We start from the raw sequence: 27599 nt of genomic DNA on the forward strand, positions 1-27599 counted from the left end.
AAGCAAACCAAAACAGTTACTTATAGCTTAAAAAAATTCAGGTTCTTTGAAACCCACAAACCTTCACCCTGTATATTGTCATATAGATAGATAAATAAACAACAATATGTGAGGTGGGCAAACTGCAGCTTTCCTCAGGATAAAGCTTGGTAGGATTTCTTGGTTTATCTGGTGCACTGTATGGAGTATGTCTATTTTTTTTCCTGTTCAGCTTCATTCTGATCCTTAAACTAGAAATGGATGCTGTTGTATATGAACAGCTGTCTCCATGCAGCTGGAATTTGAGGTATTTACCACATAAATGAGAAAAGTAAAGCCTTCGGATTTTATTATTAGCAGAGCAAACCTCCCATGAAGAGAAGTTTGGAAAGATCTACGTTACTTAACATTCCTGTGGTATGGATTAAACAGTGAAATCAGAACTGAGATAGTTCAGCAGGTGAAATGCCCACCCCTCCCCAGGCTGTGTGTCACACACCTGGATCTGGAGTGTAGGTAAAGGGCTGCACATCGTGAGATCTCCCAGCGTTGGTCACCACGTATATTCCCACAGAAACAGCTGAGGTTATTTGCTGGTCATGATATGGCGGCACCTTCACAATAAGGTGATTCTGTAAGGCAAACAAACATCACTGGAAAAAAGTCACATTTTATTATTATTGGCCTTAATTGTATTTACTTACATCGAAAGAGAGAAACAGACTGATAAATCACCATAAAAAAACAAAGGCACTGGGGGAGATGCATGTGTGGGATCCTGCCTTTGGAGGTGGGATCAGGATGGCCCTTGTCTGACATCATCTGCATTTAATAATTCTCCAATTTCAGCCCAACAGTCCATAACGACTGCTGTCTTTAATTGTGTCAAAAAGAATAAACAAATATTCTTTAAAAGATTTCACGGTGGAACAGAAATCCAGCCAGGTGCAACTCTGGTATACACACAATTTATTTCCTCTCAGTAGTAACTCAATGTGTCCCTATGAAAACTGCTGGGAAAACGGAATTAGGCATTTTAATTCTATTGTATGTAAGGGCAAAGACCTGCTCACCAAACTGTGGTACCCAACTTCTCAATGAGAAAGGGAACAACTATACTTGTGTAAACCCAAAATTATATTCTGCCAGACTCACTGTAGAACTTACGTGAAGAAAAAAAATATTATTTCTAGAAATGCACAGCAAGAGGGAAAGGCTTTATTGATTTTTTTCTCTGGAAACAGTCAGAGTATCTTGTAATTAAAAATATAATAATAATAGTAATAGTAGCAACAATAAGAATAGTAATAATAATAATGGTAGTAGTAATAATAATAATAGAGGAGTACCTGATGAAATAATTCCATGTCTATTTCAGCTTCTGCTTTCCAGGAATTCTCATCTAAATGAAAATTAAAAAGCAGAATTTATTGCACATGCAATAGAGTAGTTTATTTTCGTGTCCTTGATTCTGCTCCTCAGTTTGCTCTCCACGACTGAGGTTTACCAAGCAATGGAACCCCAACCCCACGCTCTCCTCAGCACCCCAAGCCAGCACAGCTTTCACACTAACCAGAAACATTCTCTTGGAAAATCACTTTTGTTCCCTTTAGGAAGTTCTTGCCAATCAGAAAAACTTCCTCTTCACCCTTCACTGAACAGCTGTGGAGACTTTTCTTTAGGATCTCTGGAACTCCCGCTGGTTGAGCTGCAAGGAAAAAACAATTTGAAATCAAGAAAATATCAACATCCAAAACAAACCACTTTTACTTACAGAGTGATGAAGTAAAGAACAAAATAATTCCTGATCTTCCTCCTTCACTACATCATCCATGACTAACTCTTCAGAAGATAATCATTTCTATTATTTCCTCACAAAAATCACACTTAGGTCAATGATTCGCTAATATTTTCCTTTTCCTCCTGCCTTTATTAAATCTTCTAAATGAAACTTTCAGTGTTGGAGCCAAAGCTCAACAAGTGCCCAGAAGAGAAGAGAACGTGGTGCTCTAATTCCCTGGTATAGGCAGAGACAAACAAAGGCCTCAGCCCTTGGCCACATCTGAAGCCCCCCTGCAAATTCAGCCTTAAGATCATAAAAAAATTAAGTTTTTTACAAAGATTATTTTATTCTGCTCTGCAAAAGGGTAGAAGTGGTAATTGCCCTATTACCTGAGGGGTTTTACACTTGTTTTTTTTTACATGACATAAGTTTTCTGGCTGGTGCAAGAACCCAGGTCTTAGGGCACCTGGTCTAGTGGAAGGTGACCCTGTCCATGGCAAGGGGTGGAACTGGATGAGCTTCAAGTTCCCTTCCAAATCCTTGCAAGAGTCCCATCCCTGCAGTTGGGGATTTTAGCAATTTATATCCAATAAATGAGCAAAGAGGATGTGGTTTCCAGACACACATCACTGGACACCTCTGTGCCAGCGACTCAGATGACAATTTATGTAACGCTTATCACCAACTGTCTTTGCTGCAAACCATTCCTATTCTTCTGAAAGCCTAAATCATGTGAAACCACACATGTTAAATGAGCACTACACACAATTTAAACAGACATATATTTTAAAATAACGTGCTTTGACACACTTAGGATAAAATAACTGCAGTTTCTAACAAGGGTTCCCCAGCCCCCTTTCCCACTCCCCATAAATCCCTAGGCACACGCTCATGCTCATGCTCTGCACTTGCATGGCCCACTTTGAGCGTTTAATAAAAATATTCTCTGGGCTTACTACACAGCACAACATACATCCTGTACCACTCTAAATTATTTAATGACCTTTCAGAAAGGATTTCTCTACAACTCTCGCAGAGGGTTCCCAGGCAACCGTTACGCAACGACTGAATATGCTCAAGGCACATGAAAAGAGTAACTGGATTTAGGTTTGCTAACAAGTTAACAAAGCCTATTTAAAACACAGGCCTTAAATAAAGAGCCTGCAGCTACTTAACGCCTTTTCTGCGGTTTCAGGAACATTATCAGTTATAAAACACAACATAAATGGGCTCTGATGAGGGAAAATGCAAACTTTGCTGAGAAGGTACAGCACACATCTGCAGTAAGGTGTATGCAGCAAACAAACCCGGTGTAATGTGCTTGAGGAGATGATTTATATGAACAATTTAATAAACAACATTATTTTATGCCATTTTGATCAGCCAGTACATACATGCCAGCACTACTGGGTTGGCCAAGGTCTACTGTAAGTCACCATAACTTCAGCATAAGCTACAACAGAAGCACAAAATCCTGGAAAGAGTCTCAGGACTTCCCCTCTCAACCCTCACACCATGATCAGCGTTATCCACATACTCCCCAAAGGCGCAAGTCTGATCAGAGTATTTTGCTCCCTTGTTTTAGACTTCCAGCACACAAATTCCTGGGCAATCCCTTAGCAACTCACACAATTGAGAAGATTTTCTTAGCAAGTGACCAAACCCCAGCTTGCCAAAAACTAAACCAATTTATTCTTTACTGCATCAAATACAGCTTTTTTTTTTTCAACTAAACAGCCTATTTTAAAATCTGTCTCTAAATGTTTCATCTCAGACTCTCAGCTTCTGCTCACAATAGTAAGGTTTGGACTGTTTAAGAAAATGGCAGGGGGGTGAAATGAGATGAGCTTTAAGATCCCTTCCCACCTAAACTACTCCATGGTTCTGTGATTCCCTTTTCCTCATTGGTCAGTGGAACCTCCTCAGCCAAGGCAGCCAGCTGTGCTTGTGCTAAACAGAGCATTTATAAAAAGTTTTGTTCTTGCACTGAACCAGAACGGATTCAGCCTCTGGTCCATCCAAGGTCCACTCAGAATGCCAGGCCTGCTGACTTACCACAAGTCCTTTCTAGCACTGAAAGCTGATGGATGAATGTGACATTACAGAAGAGATTAAAAGTTGTATCAAAAAGTCACTACTCAAACCAACCATGACAAAAATTGTGAAATTTTAAGAGGTAAAAATTAATTTCATTGAAGAGCATAAATATATAACCATTTTTAAATAGAGGTCAATAATTTTAACTAATAACCCACCCCAAATAAAAATCAATCTATGTAATCTAAACTATAGCGATTCTGAAATAATCATTGATTAACATGGGGTGTTTTCTTACCCCAAGGCTTAAAATCACAGAACCATTTAGACTGGAAAAGAGCCCAAAGACCACCAAGTCCAGCCTGTGCCCGATCCCCACCTTGTCACCCAGCCCAGAGCACTGAGTGCCACATCCAGTCATTCCTTGAGCACCTCCAGGGATGGGAACTCCATCACCTCCCTGGGCAGCCCCTTCCCATGCCTGACCACCCTTTCTGTGAAGAAATCACACTAAAGCCCAGACTCCTCTAAAATCAGTGTTCTGGTTTGATACTCACTGCACAGAATGGGGGAAGAAGGCGTCTGCAGGGTCAGAGTGGAGCCGTCCTTGCGCGTGATGTTGACGCGAAAGACCAGCCGGGCGCGTGTGCTCTTCTTCTTGGACCCGGCAATCCCTATCCTGGCTTCAACATCAGCATTCCTCAGCTTCAGGATTCCCACACAGTCAACCCTAACAACACAGAAGAGTACAGAGTTTAATAGTTTAGTAAGTTCAGTATCTTAAATAATCTTTCAAGAAGTTCCATAAGCCACCAAGTCAAAGGTCTTGAAGTAATTACTGAAATGTTATTAGATTATTTTTATTTATATGAAATCTCTCCATGACCTTTCTCATTTTTCAATTCAACCTTGCATAATCTGGATGATGAATCATGGGAGAACAGTATATGAAAGCATGAATAGAATAGAAAATGCAGTATAATTCTGGTAAGCATTCAATTTAGAATCACAGCTCTTCATTCTTCCATCCCTAGGGCAAGATCTGGGTTTGTAGGATTATTGCTACAAAATATTCTGCATTCACTTAAAGAAAGCAGGAGTAGGAGAAAACTTACTGTAGTCATATTATTTTTTACGTTCAGTGGGGCTTGGAAGTGACAGATACGTCCTACTGTAAGTGTGGTCCTGGGGCAGACGTACAGGGCCAGGTGAGAGATGCAGTGCTGGCTTTCAGAGACAAATGCTCCATGGAAAATTATTACAAGCAAAAAACAGCCAAAAAAAATAAAAACAAAAAACTCAAAAAAACCCAGAAACACAGCGCGATGTGTTGAAAAGAAAAATATTGTAATTTAATCTGGATTTTGGGCTCTATGTCGAAAAAGTACAGGGACTGCCTGATATCTGAGTACAATAAACTTCAAGCAAGAGCTGAGGAGCAGAGAGGAGGGGACAGTGTGTTTCAGACAATGCCACTACTAGCATTACCTTTAACAGAGGTGCTACAGCAGCACTGAAATACCAGCGAAATTTCTTTAGAGACACCAAGATATCATGAAAAACAGCCCAGGCAAAACTCTTCTTCCTAGATAATTCCAGTTCCTCTTCCTGGTATTGCTATACTTTATATGGTTGGATTTGACCATCTTAAAGGTCTTTTCCAACCTTAACAATTCTATAATTCTATGATTAACACCTGAGGGCAATTATAAAATTACTCTCTAAGAGGCAGTTTCCAAACTTACAGGAATAAATTTTTTACTAAAAGAGAATCAAACTGATTCAGTCAATCTGCAAACTGTATTATCCTGCTTAGGAAGTAGACACTGTAAACTGAATAAAGGTTTCTTCTCTTGATACAAGTTTCCAGGTGCAGAGTGGTAGCTTTCAACCACAGAGCCATTACAAAATAGACGTTCTACTGACAAGAAGACTTTGGAAGATCACTGCCTTCCTGTATATTGATACATGTGAAAAGTGCAGTAGGGAATCACTTCTATTTGAAGTGTCCTTCCTGTGAGATCAAAACCACGAAAGCAGATGAATCCACTTTTCAAAACTTCCTGCTGTGACCCACTGTCATGAGCCCCTTCCCAGGGGCCACATATTGCCCTCATGCAGCTGTATCCTGGCTCCAAAACCTCACCTGTGCTGGACCACACCAGCTCTGTCAGGATGGGCAGAACAAGCAAAGCAAGAGAGCAGAAAAGCCAGAGTCTTGCTTCACTATCCACAACTCCCAGTTTTTTTGGGCCCAATATTCTCCATCCCTTTTCCAAGCAGCAATTCTGTACTTGTTCAAAGCCAACCAACCAGCAGAACCAGTGATGGCTATAATTCACCTAATGCTTGGATATCCACATTATTGATCAATCAAGGACAGGAAACCAACCTAATAAAGTTAACTGACAAAGTCTAAGGAAGAGCAGACTAAGCATGAAGTATAATAAACAAACTGAGAATGCGATTTAAAAGTTTTTCTATCCAGGTGGCCTCACTCAGTGCCCGGTGTGTGCCAAGATGGTCACACTTTTAACTACCAACCCGCCCAACAGAAAAAGGAAACCTGTTCCCAAACCCAAGCTCATAAGCGAAAATACTTATAAAAAAAAGCTACTTACGCCAGTGTCATGTTGTTGCTTGGGTCCAGCCCGACCTCGATGACTGTGGTCCCCTCTATATCCACCTCCTTGCAGGGGGTGGTGTTTCTCCCAGTGACTCTGCAGGCCTGGTAGAACCCGTGCGGCTTCACTCGCCCGGAGTCGTTCCCCACAAACACCTGCAGCACCACCGGCTCGTTGTGACCCTCCAGCTGAAATAGGTTAATTAACAAGGAGGGATTTCTTTAATTATTATTGTTAATATTCTGGTTTTAAATCCCCTTGAATCCTATCTATCTTCAGGCAGAACAATCCCAACTGCAACTCTCACGTCTCTTGCGACCCCTCACTCTCACCCCAACCATGACTATTCCCCCATCTCTTGCCAGAATTCTCCTCTCCCCCCAATGCATCTATGTCCATCAGTCAGCCCAGAAAGAGAACATTTGCTGGGGTTGCCTCCAAAGGTGATTAGAATTTGTTGGTCAATACATTCATGCCCATTTATGACTGACATTCCAGAATCCCACCTTCACACCAGATGCACTTTGACACCAGATTAAAACTGTCCAACATTTGCAAAACCACTGGAAAAGTCAGAACAGGATGAAGGGGAAGCAGAGGTAAGAATGGGACGATCCAACTGTGCAAGCCCAGTTTTCTCTCAGACAATAAAATAAAATTTAAAATGGTAACTTGACATCTCCTACTTAAAAGTTTACGAACAGTGTCAGAGTTTGTTGAAACACTTCATAAGTAAAAGCAGGTCAGACATTTTAACATCCTCCTGCAATCCCAGAACATGTCAGTGAAAAATACATTCATAAAACACATTCATGAAATGTTTGTGTCCTTTCAATGCTTTTTTTATTAGTGGAATTCCCCTGTGGTGCCACAGACTAAAAATACTCTGAGGTAAAAGAAGTTCTAAAGTAAATCTGGACGTTGCATTTCAAAGGAACCTTTCCTTCTTTTTAGGAAATAGTTAAGAAAAATACTTCAAGTAAAAAGAAACTCTAGATTGCTGACAAATTCCCAGGCCAGAGATGGCACTCCTTTGCCAGAGAATTCTAAGAGGAGATAAAATGACTATTTTAATGTTTTCACTATGACACATTTGTTGCTTGAGGATTTCCAGGTGACAATGTTGTCTTTTGTCCCAGGCCTGGAAGTCAAGGCAATACCTGCAGAAAGAAGCTCCATTTTTATTAGTAAGGAGATGCAAATGAGAGCAGAGGCCTCTGGAGGATCTCGTGGGAGATTAGTCCCTGAATACACTCTCAGAAAACGTAGTTCTGCAGTTGTTAACAAGTTCAAATAAAGGAAAAAAAAAATCAGCAAACACTGATAAAATCATTGTGTGCTCCTCAAGTCCAGGAGGGGCAAACAGCAAATGTGAGTGTTACAGACAGGTAAAGCCAAAAGATGTCTGGAGGTGGCCCAGCACAGGCTCCCAAGAGGAACCACAGGAACAGCAAAGGGCTCAACACCTACTCACTTGATTAATGTTTGTTTATACAATTTTAACATTGCACATTGATTGTGGAACTCAAGTTCTAAGTTGTCAAGAACAGAGTTTTATTTCAGTGCCACAGAACTTGCTTCTCCCCCTCAGCCTATGTAAGAGCGATGCACTGGAGCGGCTCCCAAACACCAGATCTCTGAACCACCACTGTTTTTACACTATTCCTCCCCATCTTTAAACCCCACGAACAAAACAAAAAGCCCTCTTGTCCTTAACATATTTTTTTCCCACTAGCTCAGATTTCCTGAAGATTCACTGACTCATTTGCCTGTGCAGCCCTGGCAGAGTTTTATCTGCAGGGTATGAACTCGTCTGCCTACTGGTAAAGCAAACTGGAACTTCCAGGAATTCAGCAACACGAGACTCTTCCAAACAGATTTTTCACTGATGGGTGCTAAAGGGTAACTGGGAAAGGAATTAAAAGGAAATTCAGATGAACAAAGGCCCATTAAGAAAATCCACATAAATGAGCACTAAATCCCCATAGCAACAGGCCAATATGAAAGGATTCTTTTCTTATGAAACTCTACTGGAGTTGTGCATTACTCAGGAGGACTGAGTGAAGGGCTGGTGGGGTTTCTAACACTGCTGAACAGGACTTTGAAGACAAGTCTACTTCTGTATTCTGTCAGCAGTGGACAGCACAAATTTAAGGGCTATATCACAAGCAAACATTTCTTTGTGGACCTGGTAAATTAGTTGGGTTGAGAACTGCTTATCTATCACTGCCTTGACATAAAACTTCCCTCCTCCTGTAACTCTGTGATGCCAATAAGACTTTTTGCGACCTGCAAGAGACCCAGTACAGTCTTTACAGCAGAGGGACTGCAAAACCTCCTCCCTTCCCTCTAAAAGAGAGACTGGAGGCCTGTTTGAACTGAACCTGTTCCCATTCCATTAGAGCACCCCTGGGAAGGGTGTCCCCATGCCCTCAGCCTACCTTCACTGTGGGAAAGCCCTGTTGTGTCCGGTCCTTCACAGAGCCCCGGCTGCCCTCGGTCAGATAACGAGCCCTGTGCTGGGTCTCCGGCTGCACCACAATCTTCAGTTCCTTCCCCTCACTCTTAGTTGGATACTGACCACACAACATTGGGGTCTTCTTCCCTCCAGCTCCCTTCTGGTTCTCTGATGCTCTGGGAAGTCAAAGCAGACCATCAAGAAGATGTTAGAAACAGCTCCCCAATTAAAACAAACCAAATCACAGAAAAGCTAAAAAGACAAAGAGTGTGTATTAATGGATGGAAGATTTGTAGTGGAGAGCCAACTCTGGAATTCTCTTTTCAACAGTGAAGGAAACCTGCAGGATGAAGAGGAACGGTGCTTCCCTGCTCCTTCATCCAGAGCACATGGGAACTGCTTTTCAGAGAGCAAACATAAAGGAAGGGAAACGTAATTAGCATTAAATGATGTTAATGAACAGAAGGCGGCTCATAACCTGCTTTTTCATATACAGCCTGAACAAGCTGTTTCACTGCTGCAACAGACACTCACATGTACACACACACTCTGAATGGATTTGTGGTTAAATGGTACTTCTTTAAACAGGAAAACAGCCTCATGCCTGTCTCCACTTCCACTTGCACATCCATGCAAACTCCAACTCTGATTTCTGTCAAAACAGATTGATAAATTTATGCGGAAACCCAATCAGTTATTGTAAAAGTTCTGACATAATTGCACTGAAGTTAAATCAGGCCTTTCTTTCCAGATGCATTTTGTAGGCCATCGTGTCTTGTGCTCAGTTCCATAATTAAAACCGGGATGAAGGAGTCCTCCAAAGTCTAACAGTACATGAGCCACCTTGTATTCCCTTTAAACCAGGATTCAGTCATGAACCTGAAGTCCAATAAACTCCTTTCACACTAGGAAATGTGAACGTGCCACAGCACACGGTACAGGCAGGAAAAGGGCTCCATGAGTTACGCAAATCTCATATTCATTTTACTACCAAAGAGGGGCTTCTAACAGCTAATGCCTGGGAAGAAAGCAGCTTTAAATAACAGGTGTGAATTGCTTAAAAAACAAATCCTGTTTCATTGTGCAACTTACGGAAGTAATTTACTCAGGATTTTTTCCTTCTCAAAAAGGATGAAAAATGCTTTTTCTTTAAAATCATTTACTGGGAGCTTTGTCACTGCAGGAGGTTCTCGCTGACCTGGAGCTGGGGTAACCCAGCTATCTTCCCAATGATTTACACTAATGAACAGGATCAGCACCTTTTCTAAAGCTCCTACTGTGCAAGGATCAGCACATGGACACAGCATAGGCTTCCCAGTCATTCCCAGGCCTGCTCCTATGCCCCAGGGAAGGCTGGGCACACCTATGCCCCCCCCCCCCCCATTCCCCCCATTTCATAACTCTGAAAGTCATGGAATTATAGAACAGTTTTGGTTGGAAGGGACCTTTAGACATCATCTAGTCAATGCCCTGCCATGGGTAGGGACACCTTCCACTATCCCAGGTTGCTCCAAGCCCCATCCAACCTGGCCTTGAACACCTCCAGGGATGGGGCAACCACAGCTTCTCTGGGCAACCTGTGCCAGGGCCTCACCACTCTCTTTGTAAAAAAGTTCTTCCTTTTATCTACTCTAAGCCAACCCTCTCTTACTTTGAAACCGTGACCCTTCGCCTATAGCAACAAGCCCTATTTGTCACACTCCTATTTCCACTGAGCCTTCCGTTAAAACAGACAGAGGTCAGTGCTTTGGATGATCTCCATTCCCATTTTTCTGTCCATAAAGGTTAACCACTTCAACATGGATAGGAGGGTGAGCCTCTTCCTGCTCACCCAGCTGAGCCCTGCCACGGTCCTGGCTGCCCTCCACACTCATCCTCAACCACCAAAGAGAGACAAGATCTAGATCAAAACTGGTGTAAATCTCTGCAAGATAATACCATCTTACAGTAAAACCATCTTCCTGCCAAGAAGTCATGATTACTCTGTTTGGTGGAGTCACACAGGCTGCTTGAAAACATAAATACGCCATGCAAGAACATAACTTCCTTTGGGAAAAGGGACAAAATTGTCCTTCAATGCAGCACATGGGAAACCTGTGATACACTAAATAAACTGTAATTAACACCATCATGCTCTTTGCTTCTGTATAAGTTAAGGGAAAACTCTACTGAAATTCAAGCTCGTTAGACAACCAGTTTCTATCTTCTTGTCAGGACAACCCTCCAATGGACTAGTAATTACAAGGAATACATTTACCAATTTTCAGTCAATATATTTTCATTTTTATTACTTAGAATTTTAAAATAAACCCCTCAGCTTCTCACAGGGCAGCCTCAGCAATGGCAACACCACCGCATCCTTCCAGGGAGCCAGGGGACACCTTGGCACAGGGAATGCTCCATGGAAAACACCACAGGAATTGCTCACTCTGACCGTGTTACACCGGGAAGTTCCAGCTCTGTACACTAATAGGGAAGGCTGTGGTATAGTTGAATTTTGAAGGGAAGCATTGGAGAGCCAGCCATCAAAATGAAATCCACCTTTACACTCAAAATGTCATGTTTTAGCAGTGTGACATTAATACTGTTGTCTCTCTAAAAGTACTTTACTCATAAATCCCAATTACCTTAATTGTCAACAAATTGTTTTATATAGTATCATATTTAAGCAAAGAGATGCTCCCCACAATTATTTTAAAGTCTTTTCTCTAGAAAATGAATCATTACTTTCAATCAGATTAGCTGAACCTGAGAGCCATTTAAAGCCTTCATCAGAGCTACTGAGTGGTCTTTCTTCTCAGATTACAAGGATATATAATTTGTACATCCTTTTAATTCAGTTTGTCAATATTGCTAATATTCACACCTGTACATTTCATGCACACGCATTTATTAATTTAACTGTTACCAGACAATGTTTCCTCTAATCTAGCACTTCTTTTTTTTTTATTTTAAGAAAATAAATATAACTGGCAAATCCCAAGGCCACTGGAACAGATCTCCTGAGTTAAGTTTGGCCTGGTCCTGCCCTCAGGGCTGTTCCCAGGGCAGAGCTGAAAGCGAAAGTGAGACCAAGCGCATCGGAAACCTGAGCCCCTGCCCTAAATCACCATCAATTCATCCCTTCTAAAAAGGCCTTCACAAATTCCAAGTTTCCACAGGAATATATTCTTTCTCTTCCTGGCCTTTACAGACAACTGCGTAGAAGTCTCTTTAGAGGCCAATGCCATTTCCATTCCCCATGGAACACAGCTGCTCTCCTTGCTCTGTTCTGAAAGCCAAAAGTAACTGAACTCCCTTGGCCGAACTCCACCAGGCTGGGAAGTTTAAAACCCCCAGTCACTACGGTGACCCAGATTTGTAATGCCAAATCTCCATATTCCAACGGCAAAATGAAGTTTTCTAAGATCTTGGCCACTTCTTACCCCTTGAAAGAGCGTTCATTTCAAGAGTTTTCCTGCAGTTCAGTCTGGTCTGTGTGAGGAAAAGAATTCTGCTTTCTCCCCTCTGCATTCACAGAACTGAGCTGTTCACCGCTCACCCCTAACGTTTTCAGGGACGTTACAGACTTGTTCTGTTTTTAGACTGAGACCTCATGTATCATTCCAGAGTTTACTAAATCTCCCTTTTCTGCCCCGAGATCACATTTACAGTCACACAGCTCTTCCTTTTCCATAAAGCTTTTCCCTGTGTAAGGGAGAGCCTGGTCCCCAGGAGCTGGGGGAGGCACTTTCCTCATTCCAAGCTTCCTGGGCTCTACCAGGTACTAATATTTTACTTTATTATCATCATCTATTTTGGCTGGTGAAAACCAGAGCAGCCAGGGATAGAGCGGTGCCTGTGTGGAGACCCCAGAAGACCCCAAGCAAAGTCAATGTTCCCATCCAGCTCCACTCCTCCTGCTGAGCCTGGGGAAGCACCAGCACACTCAGGAAAGGTTCTTGGAATTGCTTTCTCACAGTGAAATTTTAAGTATGGAACTGCACTGACCCTGGGAACACAGACTCCAGGCTCTTTCCCTTTGGAATGTGAGAAGTTCATCATCTTTGCCATCAGTCAAATTTTAATATTCCCCGTTGCTGTGATGAACATCAGAACGTACTGCAAGCACAGACATAAAAGTAAAAACAAAATACACTCCTGCCTCCAAAAAAGCCCAAAATAAAGGAGCCAAAGCTATCCATTTGACCACCTTAAAAGTACTAAAGAAGCAACAAGTTAAAAAATAAAATAAAAAGAAGAAATGTATCAACACACTCTTGCAAACTGATGGATTTTTCCTCTTTAAGCAGCTACTGAAATGCATTCAGTGAACAGTGTGAAGTGGGAGATGAGAAGCCACCACCCAGGTGTGCCCACGCAGACACACGCACATGACCCAGAAGCACAGAGAGAAACAGGATTAGAGATTTATTTCTGAAAAAATCAAATACAGAAGTGAGTTCACAAGGCAAAAATAAAACCTGGTTCCCCATATTTGTCTTAACATTTCATAAAAAAGTAAAGCACGTGTTAATTTAGATGATGAGAAATCCTAATGAGCCATTAACTATTAACTTCTACTCCCATTCCTCTCTCTATTTGATAAATAAAGAGACAAACAGAAGCAGGTGAAGTGTACAGACTGAAATCCTCACATAAAATCCTGCAAAAAACCATTCACATTTAGGGCGCACCCACTCCACTCTGCCTTTCTTTTTAAATACATTTTCACTGCTATTTTATAAATGGAATTGTGTGGCCTTTCGGGAATTTCACTTAAAGAACACAAATGAGCTCATCAGTGCTGAGTTTAATTGCTGCAGGAAAGTTTAGCTTTATCTTCTAAATAAAGTTTAACAAGTCTAATGAGAACTCAGCACAGAATTATGGAATGGTTTGGGTTGGAAGGAACTTTAAAGAGATCCAGTTCCACCCCCCCGCCATGGGCAGGGACACCTTCCACTAGACCAGGTTGCTCCAAGCCCCATCCAACCTGGCCTTGGACACTTCTAGGGATGGAGCAGCCACAGCTTTGAGGGGAAAGAAGAACTTATGCTGGGCTAGGACATGGCAAGGACAGCAGAGAAGGGAGGGGGTTTATGTGAGAACCCGAACAGAACGTTGGCCAGGGCACAAGAGGACTTTTATTAGTTTGGGTTTACATATGGAGATAGAACTTTTTTTCTTAAAACAAAACAAAACAAAAAAAAGCAGATACCAACCCATTTCCTGCTTTTGAGTTGCCTTTGCTGTCCGTGCTGAGCTGAGAAAGGACATAGTGAGGCGCTTTGGCACTGTCGGCATCAAAGATATCCATGTTGGACTCTTCACAATCTCGGCGTTTGATCCCTGGCCTCTGCTTTGGGTTGCGTTTGCGCGATTTACGTGGCACCTCAGTGTTATCATTGTAGGAACTGGTACTCATGTTACTGAAGTTGGAGGGTGAATCCTCCATCCACATACTGCAGCTCTGTTCTGACTCCAGTGCACAGCCCTCATCCTGGCAGGACATCCGACTGTTGTCCAGCAGGTCCTCGGGTGGTGGCGAGATGTACAGGACTGTGTGGCGCCGCGGCGTTGACTGGTGCTGCTGGGCTGTGTTACTGGTTATCTGCTGGTCACTTACCCCTCGGGTACTTACCCCCACGGCTGAGGAGCAGCTCTCCACTTGCATAGCCTTGCTGTCGGTGACTGAGGTAGAGTAAATGGTAGGACTGGAAGAGGTGGTAAAGGAGCTGCAAGCACCGCCCATGGAGGAAGAGGAAGGAGCTGAAGAAGCATCTGCGGTGTACAATTCACAAGTAAATACCGGAGCCGCGGCGGGGGCTGTGCTGGCTATAGCAGTCCCAGAGAAATCAAGGTGATTTAGGAACCGATTGCTTTCCCCCAAGAAATGTTTGGAATTTGGTTACGTTTTAGAATGGAAGTGCTTAAAGCAACACAGCCTAGCCAATACTTTGGAAATGTCCAAACGAGTCTTAGCACGATCCACTGTAATCAAATTTTTATGACTTAATGTTAATTCATACAAATGGCTGCGAGTAAACAGAGCTTTCATCGCCTCAGCTGGACTAATTATTGGTGTAGAAGCCATTTCATCTAAAATAGCCCCAAAGCAAAATGCTTATAAATCCACATTCAATGCCAATTAAACCATTTATTGTTGGAAATTTTTAATTTTTTTTTTTTTGAAAAAGACGGGACTGTGCTTAGCCACAAAATATTAAAATAAGTTTCTAACCTATGAAGCAGAGAACTACAGGTCATTTTTAATGCAGACACTCCCTGCTTCAGAGGCAAATCCTGGAATAAAAATATGAGAAAATAAATGAGAAAAAGAGCTGCTGATTATTCCATCATAAATGAGAAATAAAATATAAAATCAACTGAGTTGGTAGGTAAAATGGAACTGGTATCAGTCACTATGAGTGAGCTGTGGATCGTGAAGGTTCAAAACAGGGCTGAAACATCTGTGTTGGTGACGCATTGATCCAAGGACAGGGAATTTCTGTAATTTGACTTTTCCAGTCACTGAGACTGATTTCTCTCAGACTTTACAGTCCCTTACACAGAGACAGCTTGGGACAGACCTCTGAAAAATTCCTATTAAGCAGGAGATTTCCAACACCGTGTGAAGTCTCCAGAGGTCTCACAGCTCAATCTGGTTTAGAAACATCAATATTATTAAAACAAACCCCTGAAGATTTCTGGAGAATACCATAACTGCTGCCAAGGAAGAATTTTAATGGACAAATCAGCTGAATACATGGGTTAAACATTCCAGAGGAAGCAGGATGGGCAAATGTAGGGCTTTATTTATTTATTTATTTCAATCACCTGTAGCTCACTGAGGAATAACTGAACTGAATTTTATAGTCAGATTTCAGCTTCCTGGGGGAAGATCATCCTGGTTTATGTATTTCTGCACTGCTGCCCACACCTGATAAACCAGAACCACTGAAATAACCTAATTTTGGAACACATTGTACATTAAATATATACCTAATTATACAATGTGTTTGTTCAGCTAGCTACTGCTGTCAGGCAGGTAATCCCTATCATTAAGAAGAATATGATGTTTTCCTTTTTGCTGCATGGGATTTTTTTAAAATCCAAAATATTATGTTAAACTCCCAAGTCTAAAAGGTTTAGGGACAGTCAGACTATTTTATCCCATTTTACCTAGTTAAAAGTAGCAGAATAAAGTATTTTCAGCCACAATATATATTTAGTTAACAGTAAAACTCAGACAACCTTACCATTAATCCACCTACTTGGAATTACTGGTGGTATCAATGACTGATGATAAAGAATTTTTAAACTATTACTGGTTTTTTTACAGCTTTTCTGTGCTAAATGAATGTAACAGCAAAGCTACATCACTTCAGACTGTCAAATTTAATGGCCATTACAGTTTATCAATAAACTATTCTGCTTTTATCACCTTCCCCAAACCTCCCAGTGAACCAGGAGCAGCTGAATGATACCAGTTCCATTTCCCAGTTCGTTCTTTGGCAAATACAGTGGCTGAAATTGGACAAGTCAGTCACTTTGCATTCCAATTTAAAGGCAAATTTCTCCTTTCTATATCATGCATTAATGCAATGCTTCTTTCAAAAACAGTTATAGGATTGGCAAGAACTATTAAATCTAGATATTCATTTCAGTGACAATATTTAGGAGCTGATTTGCAGCCACTTTGAGTTGAGAAAGCCCGTTGCTATTGGGGATGTTTGTTTTGGTAAATTGAATTAGTTTCCATTCATCATTGACACCTTCAAAGAGAACCAGAACATGTTCTGCAGGGAACAGGCACAGCAAGCACTGAGCTCACCCCGCTCAGCAAGTGCTTCAATGCATCTCCTGGCCAGGATTGCACTTTTCCCTCACTCTCCTAGGGAAAAAAATAGATACATCACTAAATAAAACGTTTTCGAGCACAAAGCTAAAAGAGCTCGTGATGGCAGTGCTGTTTTAGGGTGCAGCACTGTGCAATACTGAAGGTGTTACCATTCACTGTCCCTCTCCAAAACAGTTTCTCATCCTTTCTTTTTCCCTAGAAGCTAAGAAGAATTTATATGTATGAATATGTGTATGTGGGTTTTTATACTTTTTAAAATTAAATAAATATTGTCCATTATAAATTGGTTACACTCTCCTCCATTTACCAGAGACATCCCTGTGGAATAACAAAATTAGATTACGGAAATAATCCCAAATTAAGCAGTAATGAAAAAAAAACCTCTCTTTAGCCTTATATAACAAAGTACTGCCATTACCAGCCATCAGTATGCAAGTGTTTTAAAGAATGTACAGGTCGCTGTATCCTCAGTTAAAACAAGCAAATATATATATAAGAAAGTATGATAAATATTACAGCAAATGGGATAAACTGGCTGTATTGGAACAGTCAAAGACACAAATTTAAAATCTGTTTGGGGGATAAATTAGTAATTTCTTCGGTAACATTTTAAGTTATGCAAATACTAAGAAACATAATGAAATCTATGTTTTCTCAGTCTGCAGGCCTTGAGCCAACTCATCTTCCTTTGAACTAATAAATAAATTGGGTCAATCAAATAAGAATTCACCAAGTTGCTGTAATGAATTAACTGTATTTTACATGGCTCCCATTTCGTTCTCTCATTTTATTCCAAAGCCAGGGACATTTGAATCTGACACCCAATGGAGATTTCTTGGGAGAAAAAAAAACCTCAGTTATTCTAACTTAGCTGGTGTTGATTTAAAAGGTGAGAGCGTACACACACACCTTTGCCACACACTTTGAGCGCTCCTGTTATTTTACTTTCTTTAGACACATATTAATGGGAATTGTTACAGGTGGCTCTTTTATTTGCAATTTAACAGTGTGTGCAATGTCAAAGATATATACGGTTTTTAGATGAGTAGGTACATTTTGCAATAGAAGACTGAATATATTTAATTTAACACAGCCTTAAAATCAAACTTGCTTTCAGAGTAACAACACTGAAGAGAAGCCAAGTGCTTGTCATGGCAAATGTGCAGCCTCAGGATTAGAAATGGAATGTTCACCAGCATTACAAAGTGGGTATTTTCCTTTTTTCAATAAAAAATGAGAGAAAGGAATATTTCACATTAGAGCAACTGTGATCACCGTTGAAACTAAACCTCCTGAATCTCTTTGTTGCCTCACTGTAACACGTAAGGGAACTGAAATAAGTAATTCAGATTTTATTGCCTGTCCTACAAGCTTTTTCTCCCTAAAAGAGGCAGAATATCAGGCCTAAAACTAAGGGAACACATAGTAAAGAGGTTTGCTCCCTGTGAGGAAACCAGGGCAGGCTTTTCCTTCCAGTACCATAAAACAAAAATTTTTTACCTCCTGCATTAGCAACTAAGGCAATGACAGATTTTCCATATCCTACTCTCTTGTGAAGACAAACAAGGCATTCAGCCTCTAAGAAAAAGGTCTGAAAGGCAGGAGAGAAAAAAAAAATCACTACTTGGCACTGAGAGAGTCTTTTTAGGTAACATTTCTGTAGAGCCAATCCTGAAATCCTTGTTCATTTTTTTCAAATATCCTTAAATACAACAAGGATTATCAAGTCCTCAAAAAGAAACAAACAGTGTCCTGATGACCTTTTTTTTTTTTAATTGCAAAGGTACGTAATTTCCCAGGCTGGAGAGTTCAAAATTGCAAAGGCAAATAAACTGGAGATATTTCTGGTTTCACAAGTTTTTCAGCCACCTGTGCTTGGACAGCCAGGACAAGCAAAAAGCCATTAAAGAACAAATTTTTCTCTCAGGGCCTCCCCTGCATCCCACGTAATCCCCTACACTCTGTGCAGAAAACAAGTGTCCAAAATGAAAACTCACCCCAGGGTGAGAATTAGGTGGTGTATAAGTTTAATATGTGAAGTACAACTTTTAATAAATGTATTAATTTATCCAACACATCATTTTCTTGATGAGATTTTGTATGTTAATTGGTTTATTTGAACCCCTAGATACAGAAGAACAATTTCAGGGCAAATCCAGAAGGAAACTGTGCAAAATTTCCACCACCAACCCTTGTGTTGTCAAAGGTTTTAAAGGTAAAACCCAGAACTTACAAAGTGGCTGCAAACCTGCTTTCAACACCTCACATGCCAAACTTGGGGTTCTACTTTTCTTCTTCTTGTATTACTGATGTCATGTCAAAAACTTTTTCCAAAAACTTTAGTTTCAAATCAGTATCAATCCACTATTCAGAAATAAAACAAAAAAAATTAAAAATAATAAAAAAAAAAAAAAAGGAAAGAAAGAAAAGAGACTTATGAAGAAGTCTGAAAACAAGACCGACCTATACCCTGGGTGAGATTGGATGGGTTAAGTGTCTCTGGCACTATTTGTCTTCACTATTGACAGACACTGTCACACAACCCACCACTCGATGCCTGTCTCTGAATGGCGAAGCTAGAATGCAAGTTAAGTGTATTAATAGAGAAAAAAACTAGCATCCCAGCAAATATCATAAAGCAATCCAATTCACCAGTTATTAAACACACTCAGATTCAAGATAGGTAGGTTAATTTAATTTACATTAAGCCCCACAGTGTAAATTCCCCTTTACATTCCCATGCTGACCCAAGCAGTGTATTTATTATACTTTGGGTAAATACATTAATCAATGGTTTTGTTATAAATTACTCCCGTTATTCAATTAACACTCAAGTTTAGGTATCTAAGTAGAACTTTTGTTAGTGGCTCACACACACCGATTCCACGGATCTTAGATCCTTCCCACTCAAAGCTAAAAGGTTGATTCCAAGCAGGCAGAACTCTGGGAATCTCAGCTGCTCTCCAAGCTCTACCCGTCACTCATCAGCTCCCTCCCCAACTGTACCCTGTATGAGGAAGTCAGGATTGATGGATCTAGCAAAGAACCTCAATTTAAGAAACAGACTATTTTATCTTTTAAATACAGGGTGGGGTTTTTTTCCCTAAGAAATTCAGAACTCCTTACGGTGTTCACAACACCTTCAGTACTGCTACAGCACAGAGGTAGCTAAAGAGGATTGTTCTTGCCCCTCACAGTCTTGGTTTTCAACTATTCCTTAAGGAACGGGGAATTCTCTTGTCAGGAAGTAGTTCTCAAGTCTTTCTGACCTAATTACAGGAGCCATTTAATGCAAGAAATTGTAAAAAAATCTCTCGGAATAATGTAACAACTTGTGTTTGATTGAGCAGTTCTGGAAAATTGGGTTTACTGACTATTTGAAATGCAGGAAGACTGAAAATTATCTTAATTTAGGAAGAAGATATGAACTAGACATGTACACTGATACAATCCTTTATATGGAATTCTAAGGAAGCTGGTAGAGTAGGAATGCACTTAACAGACAACTCCACACAACTAGAACATTCTAGCTGAATTGCAGATAACATGTCTAAAGAGTTTCCACGAAATGGAAACAGAAAGCAAAACTTTTTCTTTGGCATTTCCCAGCTATGACTTGTCACCAGAAGACCCTTTGGCATGATGAAGGAACCTTTCCACTCCCCTGAGCTGAACCTAATCGCAGCCCAACCTCTCCTGACATGGTCCTTCCAGGAGAAACACTTAAACCAATGCACAGCACCAGGAAGATGAGCTTTTAACAAGCATTAAAGTCTGGTTGAAATTCATTCTGTAAGAGAGAAGTATCTGAGCCATGGCTGAAGCTGCAGACAGAAATCCCTGGAAGACATCCTCCTAGGAAATGACAGGAAGGCATTTCCAACTGGGAGGGCGGTAGGAAGAGGAAGAGAAAAGCCTACAAAGAAATGGAAGTTTTTACAGGCATTGGAGACCAACTACAAAGAAGAATATTTTTTTCTGCTCATTTGTTTACAACGAGCAATCACAAGGCCAGGATAACAGAATTGGTACCAGCACTGAGATCCCCTTTGAAATCTCTGGTCATTATCTCTGCATCAACAGGAAAAACTGACTAATGACACCAGGAAGGATGATAAATGGACAAAATATTTTCATTAAAAATAAAAATGAAGAAGCCTGGCTCTAGCCACTCAGGGAAAACCAAACCAAAACAAACCCATCTCCATTTTGAGGCTTTATTAGAATCTTTAGTTTGAGAATGATGAAAAAGCCTTATTTTGGCAGCAGAAAATATGAGTGTTTAGCACCCAGTGTCCACCCCAGAGATGATTCAGGTAACCTTACCCATATCTCTACAGTAGCAATTGAGAAGTAAAGCCTTATTTTCATAATTAAAATAACCAAAAGTGCTAATGGCAATACTGCAGTAACAACTCTGATCAAAAAAGCCAATTACATCTGTTTGGGACAAGCAGATTGTCCCTTTAATTAAGAAGCAGCATAAAAAAAAGCATGGAATTGATGAAAAAAAAGGCAAAGCTTTATCATTTACCTAATATTCTCCAAGGATACAACCACGGATGTTTGAGAGCCAGAAAACCTCACTACATCACAGATTAACTGTATCCCAATGTGAAGAATGCAAAAAAAAAAAAAAAAACAGTAAATACATTACATTTCAGTGGCATAAAATCTGTTCCCCTTTTGCTACAGCAAGAACACCACTCTGGAGAAAACCACTGCAGATTAGGAACTGGAAAATAAAGAGCAATACAAAAAATATGGAAATATATACATATTTGCCTCTGTGGGAAATGAAGAGCAGTTTGAGAGATCAACAAACTGAAGCAGCTCATTCCAAGATTTACTGCAGGAAGAACAAGGGACGAGGAGCAGGAAGGGAGTTTCTGTAACAGTTCATTGAGTTTCAGAAGGTTTGAGCATTCCTGGTACTGGAGATAAAAGATGGAAAAGCAACACTTGTTTAAAGAATATGGTCAAAAATACTCCTGATCATTCCCAAAACACAAGAATCAGGTGTTACCTACCAGTCCTTTGAGAAAGGACTTAATTTAGCAGAGTGAATTTTAAGCATTTGGAGGTTCAATGTGTCTTGATCAACACCTAAAAATTGTTCAACCTTTCCGAACCAACTGAAGAGACTCAAACATCCCTCCTTGCAAATGGAGCTCACACTCTGCAGAAGCATGAGGAAAGCTTCAGGCACATTTATTTCATGTAAGAGATCTCCAGGCACAGCTTACAATGACATTTCTCAGCATGACACCCTCATGCAATTCAAGAGTCTGGAAGATGATTCATATTTAATGTGTTTATGCCACTGCACCAGGCAAAATCCTTCTTTTCCTGTCCCCTGAACAAAGACACTTGTAATTCAAGTAGTGAGCACAGAGAACAGTTTCCAGAGGTAAAAGCAGATCCTTTCCCTTCCTTCTGCTTTCCAGAAGAACGACAGAATTAAAAGCTTGAGACAGCAGCTCAAAATCCCAGAGTTCTAAGAAATTACACTTGCCTGTTTGATATTCAGAGTGGGTAACACCTCTTTTGTCTGGATTAATGAATAGGAGATATACATCTATTAACAATTAATGAAAATCCAATCAGCAACATTCCATTTTCATACTCTTACAACTGTTCTGTAAATCACAAAACAAATTTCCAAATGGAAGAAGAACCAGAAGTCTGTCCCTGCGAGGTCATCACTGCTAAAAGCAGCCCATCCTGCTCCTCCAAAAAAACCAGGACTTAACTGCAGCAGTATTTCTCACCTATAATGCAGTTTATATGGGCAAAAATCCCAAAGCAAGGTGACAGAAAAGCCTTGAGTAAGCTGAATTTCAGCCAGATATTGCCTTACTCTGTGTTTTGGGAAGCAGAGAACAAACTGTGTTAACTACTACGGGAATAGTAAAAAGCTCTCACCACTTTGGATCATTCTCTGTCACAGAATTCTCTCATTATCCAGAGTAATCATATCTGGAAATGATTTCTACACACACTGCAGCCTGCAGTTCCAATTAGCCTTTTCTTTCTTTTCTTTTAAAAATGACTACATGAGATTACCTACAACACTGTGGAGACTGAACTATCATTTCCCTCCCATTTCCCAAAAAAGGAGGTCTTAGAGCAAATTAAGAGCTGACATAAAAATTAAAACCAGAAAGACTTACACAAGACAAGGGAAATATTTCAGATACAGAACACCAGGTTGCCAAAGTCCTTCCTCCTCACCCTGTTCCTTTACAGTGTCAGCTCCTCAAAAATCTGCCTACAGTCTAAAAGTAAGCACTTGGTGCATGCAAATGAATAGTCACTCTTAAAATATGAATGTAAAATATATATTTGTTTCCCTGTATAATCACTAGGCATGCACAAAGCCTGGGCTGATTTTCCTGTTAAGAAATCAGAGCCCAGCCCAGCCAGACCTCTTGTTACTACTCGAGACATGGTGGCAGGGCTTGAAAAAGCGGTGGCAACTTTTCAAAGACACTGAAGAAATCCTAAAACAATAAAGAAAACAGGGAAACACCCTTTTATCTACAAACACGGTACAGCTACAGCAAGAACACAGCACAAACACTGCCACATTCAATGTGGCCCTCGCTTAGTGGGCAGTGTCATCAGCACTGAAAACAGAACTAGTCTTTGCTCTGTCTGGGGTTTTGTCAGGTTGGTCGGGGGTTCTAATCACAATTTTAACAATTTGGAGAAGTGTAGTTGCTTGTGCTTAATGCTTCTGATCCAGATTTTAATGCACTCAGGAACTTCACTGGCTCCAAAGTCCCTCCCCAGCTCTCTTGGAGCCCCTTTAGGCACTGGAAGGGGCTCTAAGGTCTCCCTGGAGCCTTCTCTTCTTCAGGTTGAACATCCCCACCTCACAAAGCTCAGTCTTTGTGAACCAACATAGTCTCTGACACTGAAAAGTCCTTGTAGGAGAACAAGCAGGGCTCCTTTCAGGGTTAACAAAACACCTCAACACTAATGTTTCCATTTTTTTGCTCTTGTGCTGCAGTTTAACCCAAACACATCTAAGTTTTTCTTAATTTTTTTAAAGGGGCTGGACTGGCTGTTAGCAGACACTAAATACCTGGAGGTAACAGACATTTAGTTCCATTCAAGTTTTTAAGTCTTTTCTGTTAGATACAGAATTAATTAGCAGTTCAGGTCTGTCTGTGGATTTATAGTGTAACAGGGTTTGTGGGGTTTTTTCTTCACTTGTTTTTAAGATAGGTGATTCTACAAGATTTGGTTGCTGCTGTCTGTGAACCAAACCCATCATTAAGCATCTTGGTTTTAGAAATACATGTCCAAATTACTTTTTTAATAAGTGATATAAAAACATCAAATCCTTTCAATATAATAAACCATGAAATTCTTTCAATGACCAAGTTCCACTGTGCACAGTTAAATCCACAGGTTCTCTCAGGAGAGGTCTGGCAAAACATGAATGGTGAGCAGTGCTGTAAAGTTTCTCTGACAAGTCTACAACCACTTCAGGTTCTGATCAGGATTCCTGGACCATGCAAATCTGGGAAACATTCTCACACAAACATTTAATGCATATGAACTCAGAGAGAGAGAGAGAAAAAGGAATAATGCAGCTATCTGAATCCTTATCTTAAAAACAGACATTTTTCTCTAAAGAAACAATTTCAGGCCAATTAGGAAAGTGGAACATGACCTTGTAAGAAATATGGGGATCAAATTATGAAAAAAAAAAAAAAAAAAAAGATGCACCTATAGGGAGAAAAATGGAATTTTTTCCTCAATGCACAGAAATTTACTAATATATACAAGATAATGAGAAGAATTCCAGATGCAAACCAGCACTGAGGCTAACATCTCAAATCAGATCTTTGTCCTTAAACCCTCACTTTTTTGTGTTTAATGAAGATCAGTGAGAGTCTTTAAAGTCTAAAACATGGCTGGGAGTAAGAGAAAGATTAAAAGGTCATGCCTTATTTTTATATATTGTCAATTAGGAAAAAACTAAACTGACCAGTTTACAGCAGTTCCAGCTGACATACAAAATCCTCAAATACATGAGGATATAATGTAACACATCACACTAGAGCTGTGTGTTAAAGGAGTTCAAATACTACACTTCCTCAGGCCCCAAAGGAGAACATGACCTTTCTTCCTCCTTTGCTTTTGGTAAAAGCTTCATGGCCCAAAATGTCATCTCCCATTCCATTTTTATCCTACCTAGAATTCACTTTTACTAAGCATTCTGCCTTAGTTCCAAACAGGGATTCATCCCCTCGGAAGACAGAGTGCATTCTAGGAGTTAACAGCCCGTGTGGCATAACAGAGCAGCAGCAACTTATTTCTTATGAAGATGTATATAAAAAACCACAGCAACCATTTACATAAAATACCTGGTAATTCTGATCACCCAGTTTAACTGTATCACCTAAATCCTCCTAGAATGAACTCTGTTACTTCTCCACAAGCTCTTTTTTACACTCAAAACTTTGCCAGCACTGTTCATGTTGGCCAGAACGTTACAAACCTTAAGAAAACATCAGAATAAAGGAGAGTCCTTACCAGCAGCAACTACAGCTGGAGGCGGCGAACCTGCCTCGCCACCGCTTGTTTGGCTCATGGATGCTATGGATGTTTCTCTGGAAGGTGGTAACTGCAGCTCCTTTGGGAGAAGGTCATAGACAGATTCTGTTGAACAAAGAGGATTTAATCAAAAAGTTATTTGCGTTCAGTACAAGAAAAGAAATAATGTTTTTGCCTAAAAGATACGAACCACAACCCAACCCTTTCAGAACCTTTGGAAAAAGTTACATTAAGCATTTGGAAACCTTGACAGCATGGAAAACAGTTATTTCAGAAAATAAACATTAAGACACACATTCTCAAGACTGAAACAAAGGACACAAACTTGTTCAAACAAAGAAATAATTCATGAACTTCCACAGAAACTGTTCTCACCCAGAATGAAGGGGCTGAGGGCATGTACAGCACATCATGTGAGAATCACAGACAAACCTGCTCTCAGAATTCCAACTGTGCAACTGACATCCAAAGGAAAAAAGCCTAATTTAGCACCATCATCCCCAGAATAGCCTATAAAGTCTTAGAATCCCAGAATGGTTTGGGTTGGAAGGGATCTCAAAGTTTATCCAGTCCCAACTCCTGTCATGGGCAGGGACACCTGCCACTATCCCAGGTTGCTCCAAAACCTTGTCCAACCTGGCCTTGGACACTTCCAGGGATGGGGCAGCCACAGTTCCTCTGGGCAACCTGTGCCAAGGCCTCATCACCCTCACAGGGAAGGATTTCTTCCCAACAACCCATCTAACACTGCCCCACTTCTCCTTTATAGGAAATTCTTATAAATATTATTTAGGTGCTTGAAACAGATACGGAAAGCTCAGTTTTTGAAGGCTTTTTTCCCCCCTTACAAAGCAACAATTATACTCAATTGATCCTAAAGTAAAATATATTTGTAATTTTTTCAGCAATTCTGTAAAAATTAGAAAAGTCACAGAGTTGACTAAAAAGCTTTAACTGCATTAGGAGGTAAAAAATGAGACACATAAGACAAAGTCCAGGCAGATACACACCCAGGAACACTTGTTCACACTTTTTACTATGAAGAGCAGCTGCATTAGCATTTCCTCAGACATGAGTGCAGCAGTTTGTACAACCCCTGGTTGTACAAAGCCCTGGCCTTTACTCAGGTTGGCACTGGCACTACAGCCCGCAGGAGGGGAGTAAAATCACAGACAGGTATTCGGGGCTGCTGCTACTCACAATGTTTAGTGAGGGGCCCCAAAATAAGGGATTTCAACAGTGTGTGTGTGTGTGTGCGTGTAACTAAAGAAACCTTTGTATTTTGTATATAAACTGAACATATACATATACTTCCATTCCTTTCCCCTCAAGAAACCATCTTTGAAAAGTGAGTTGCTCATCACCATCATTCTGTCATGACCCATAAAATATTTGGTATTGATTACAAAAGCTCCTTTCCAAATCCCAAGTTACTAGGTAATTGTGATCTTTTCTCTTTGGGCTGGCTCTTGGGGATTTTTTTTGTTTAAGAAATTTATTTTTAACTCTCCAAGTGACGAAAGTTCTGTCAAGCTTTTTGCTTTAAAGGGATGCTCAGATCCAAAACACCCACAGAATATTTTTTTCTCAGGGAACACATGACTTTTGCAGTAATCCACAATTCTAATCTTTGTGAATAATTCCAACAATATGATAAAGAGGGAGGGAAGGAAAAGCCAGCATTAGAACTGAAGCACATTCCCAAAGATCACAAGACCATTAAGAGCAAATCTTTAATTTCATGCTTCATTGATAAACACCAAGTTACTTGAAACATGGACTAAACTACGACACCCAGCTTTTATCCTGATACACCTGGAGAGCACAGCTAAAGCTGGAGCTGAGCCCTACACCTGCACAAGAGGCTGGAACTAACCTTGGGGGCTGTAAATACGAGAGGATGGTGCAAGTTCTTAGGAGGGAACTTTAAGTCTCCTGGGTAACACATGAGGAGGAAAAGAGATCAAAACCATGCGATTAAAGACAGAATGGGGAAGACATGGAGTTGTTGGAGCAAGGCCAGAGGAGCCCATGGAGGTACTCCAGGGGCTGGAGCCCCTCTGCTCTGAAGCCAGGCTGGGAGAGCCGGGAATGTCCAGCCTGGAGTAAAGAAGACTCCAGAGGGATCTTCCAATGCCTAAACAGGCTACAAGAGAGCTGGAAAGGGACTTGAGACAAGGGCCTGGAGGGACAGGACAAGGGGGAATGGCTTCCCACTGCCAGAGGGCAGTTAGATCGGAAGAAATTCTTCCTGTGAGGGTGTTGAGGCCCTGGCACAGGTTGCCCAGAGCAAATGTGGCTGCC

General features: G+C 40.7%; 1 protein-coding gene across 13 annotated transcripts in view; it reads right to left on the bottom strand.

Moving 5' to 3' along the window:
* The window catches only part of NFAT5 (nuclear factor of activated T cells 5), a 37800-nt gene extending 12405 nt beyond the window's left edge, over window positions 1-25395 (bottom strand). For 6 of the 13 annotated variants that reach the window (XM_027647051.1, XM_027647053.1, XM_027647048.1 and 3 more), the window contains exons 1-8: window positions 25275-25395; window positions 14086-14644; window positions 8865-9057; window positions 6421-6611; window positions 4357-4529; window positions 1553-1687; window positions 1329-1381; window positions 479-611 (exon numbers count right to left, since the gene is read on the bottom strand). In XM_027647051.1, the coding sequence (XP_027502852.1) occupies window positions 479-611; window positions 1329-1381; window positions 1553-1687; window positions 4357-4529; window positions 6421-6611; window positions 8865-9057; window positions 14086-14644; window positions 25275-25332 (1495 nt within the window). In that variant the 5' untranslated portion in view covers window positions 25333-25395. Of the gene's footprint in view, window positions 1-478; window positions 612-1328; window positions 1382-1552; window positions 1688-4356; window positions 4530-6420; window positions 6612-8864; window positions 9058-12871; window positions 13801-14085; window positions 14645-15104; window positions 19731-25274 lie in introns of those variants that run through there. The other 7 variants (XM_027647057.1, XM_027647056.1, XM_027647055.1 and 4 more) reach the window with 7 other exon arrangements.
* Window positions 25396-27599: the final 2204 nt, after the last annotated feature.

Source organism: Corapipo altera, unplaced genomic scaffold (assembly GCF_003945725.1).
Source record: "Corapipo altera isolate COAL_440 unplaced genomic scaffold, ASM394572v1 62, whole genome shotgun sequence".
Taxonomy (NCBI): Eukaryota; Metazoa; Chordata; class Aves; order Passeriformes; family Pipridae; genus Corapipo; species Corapipo altera.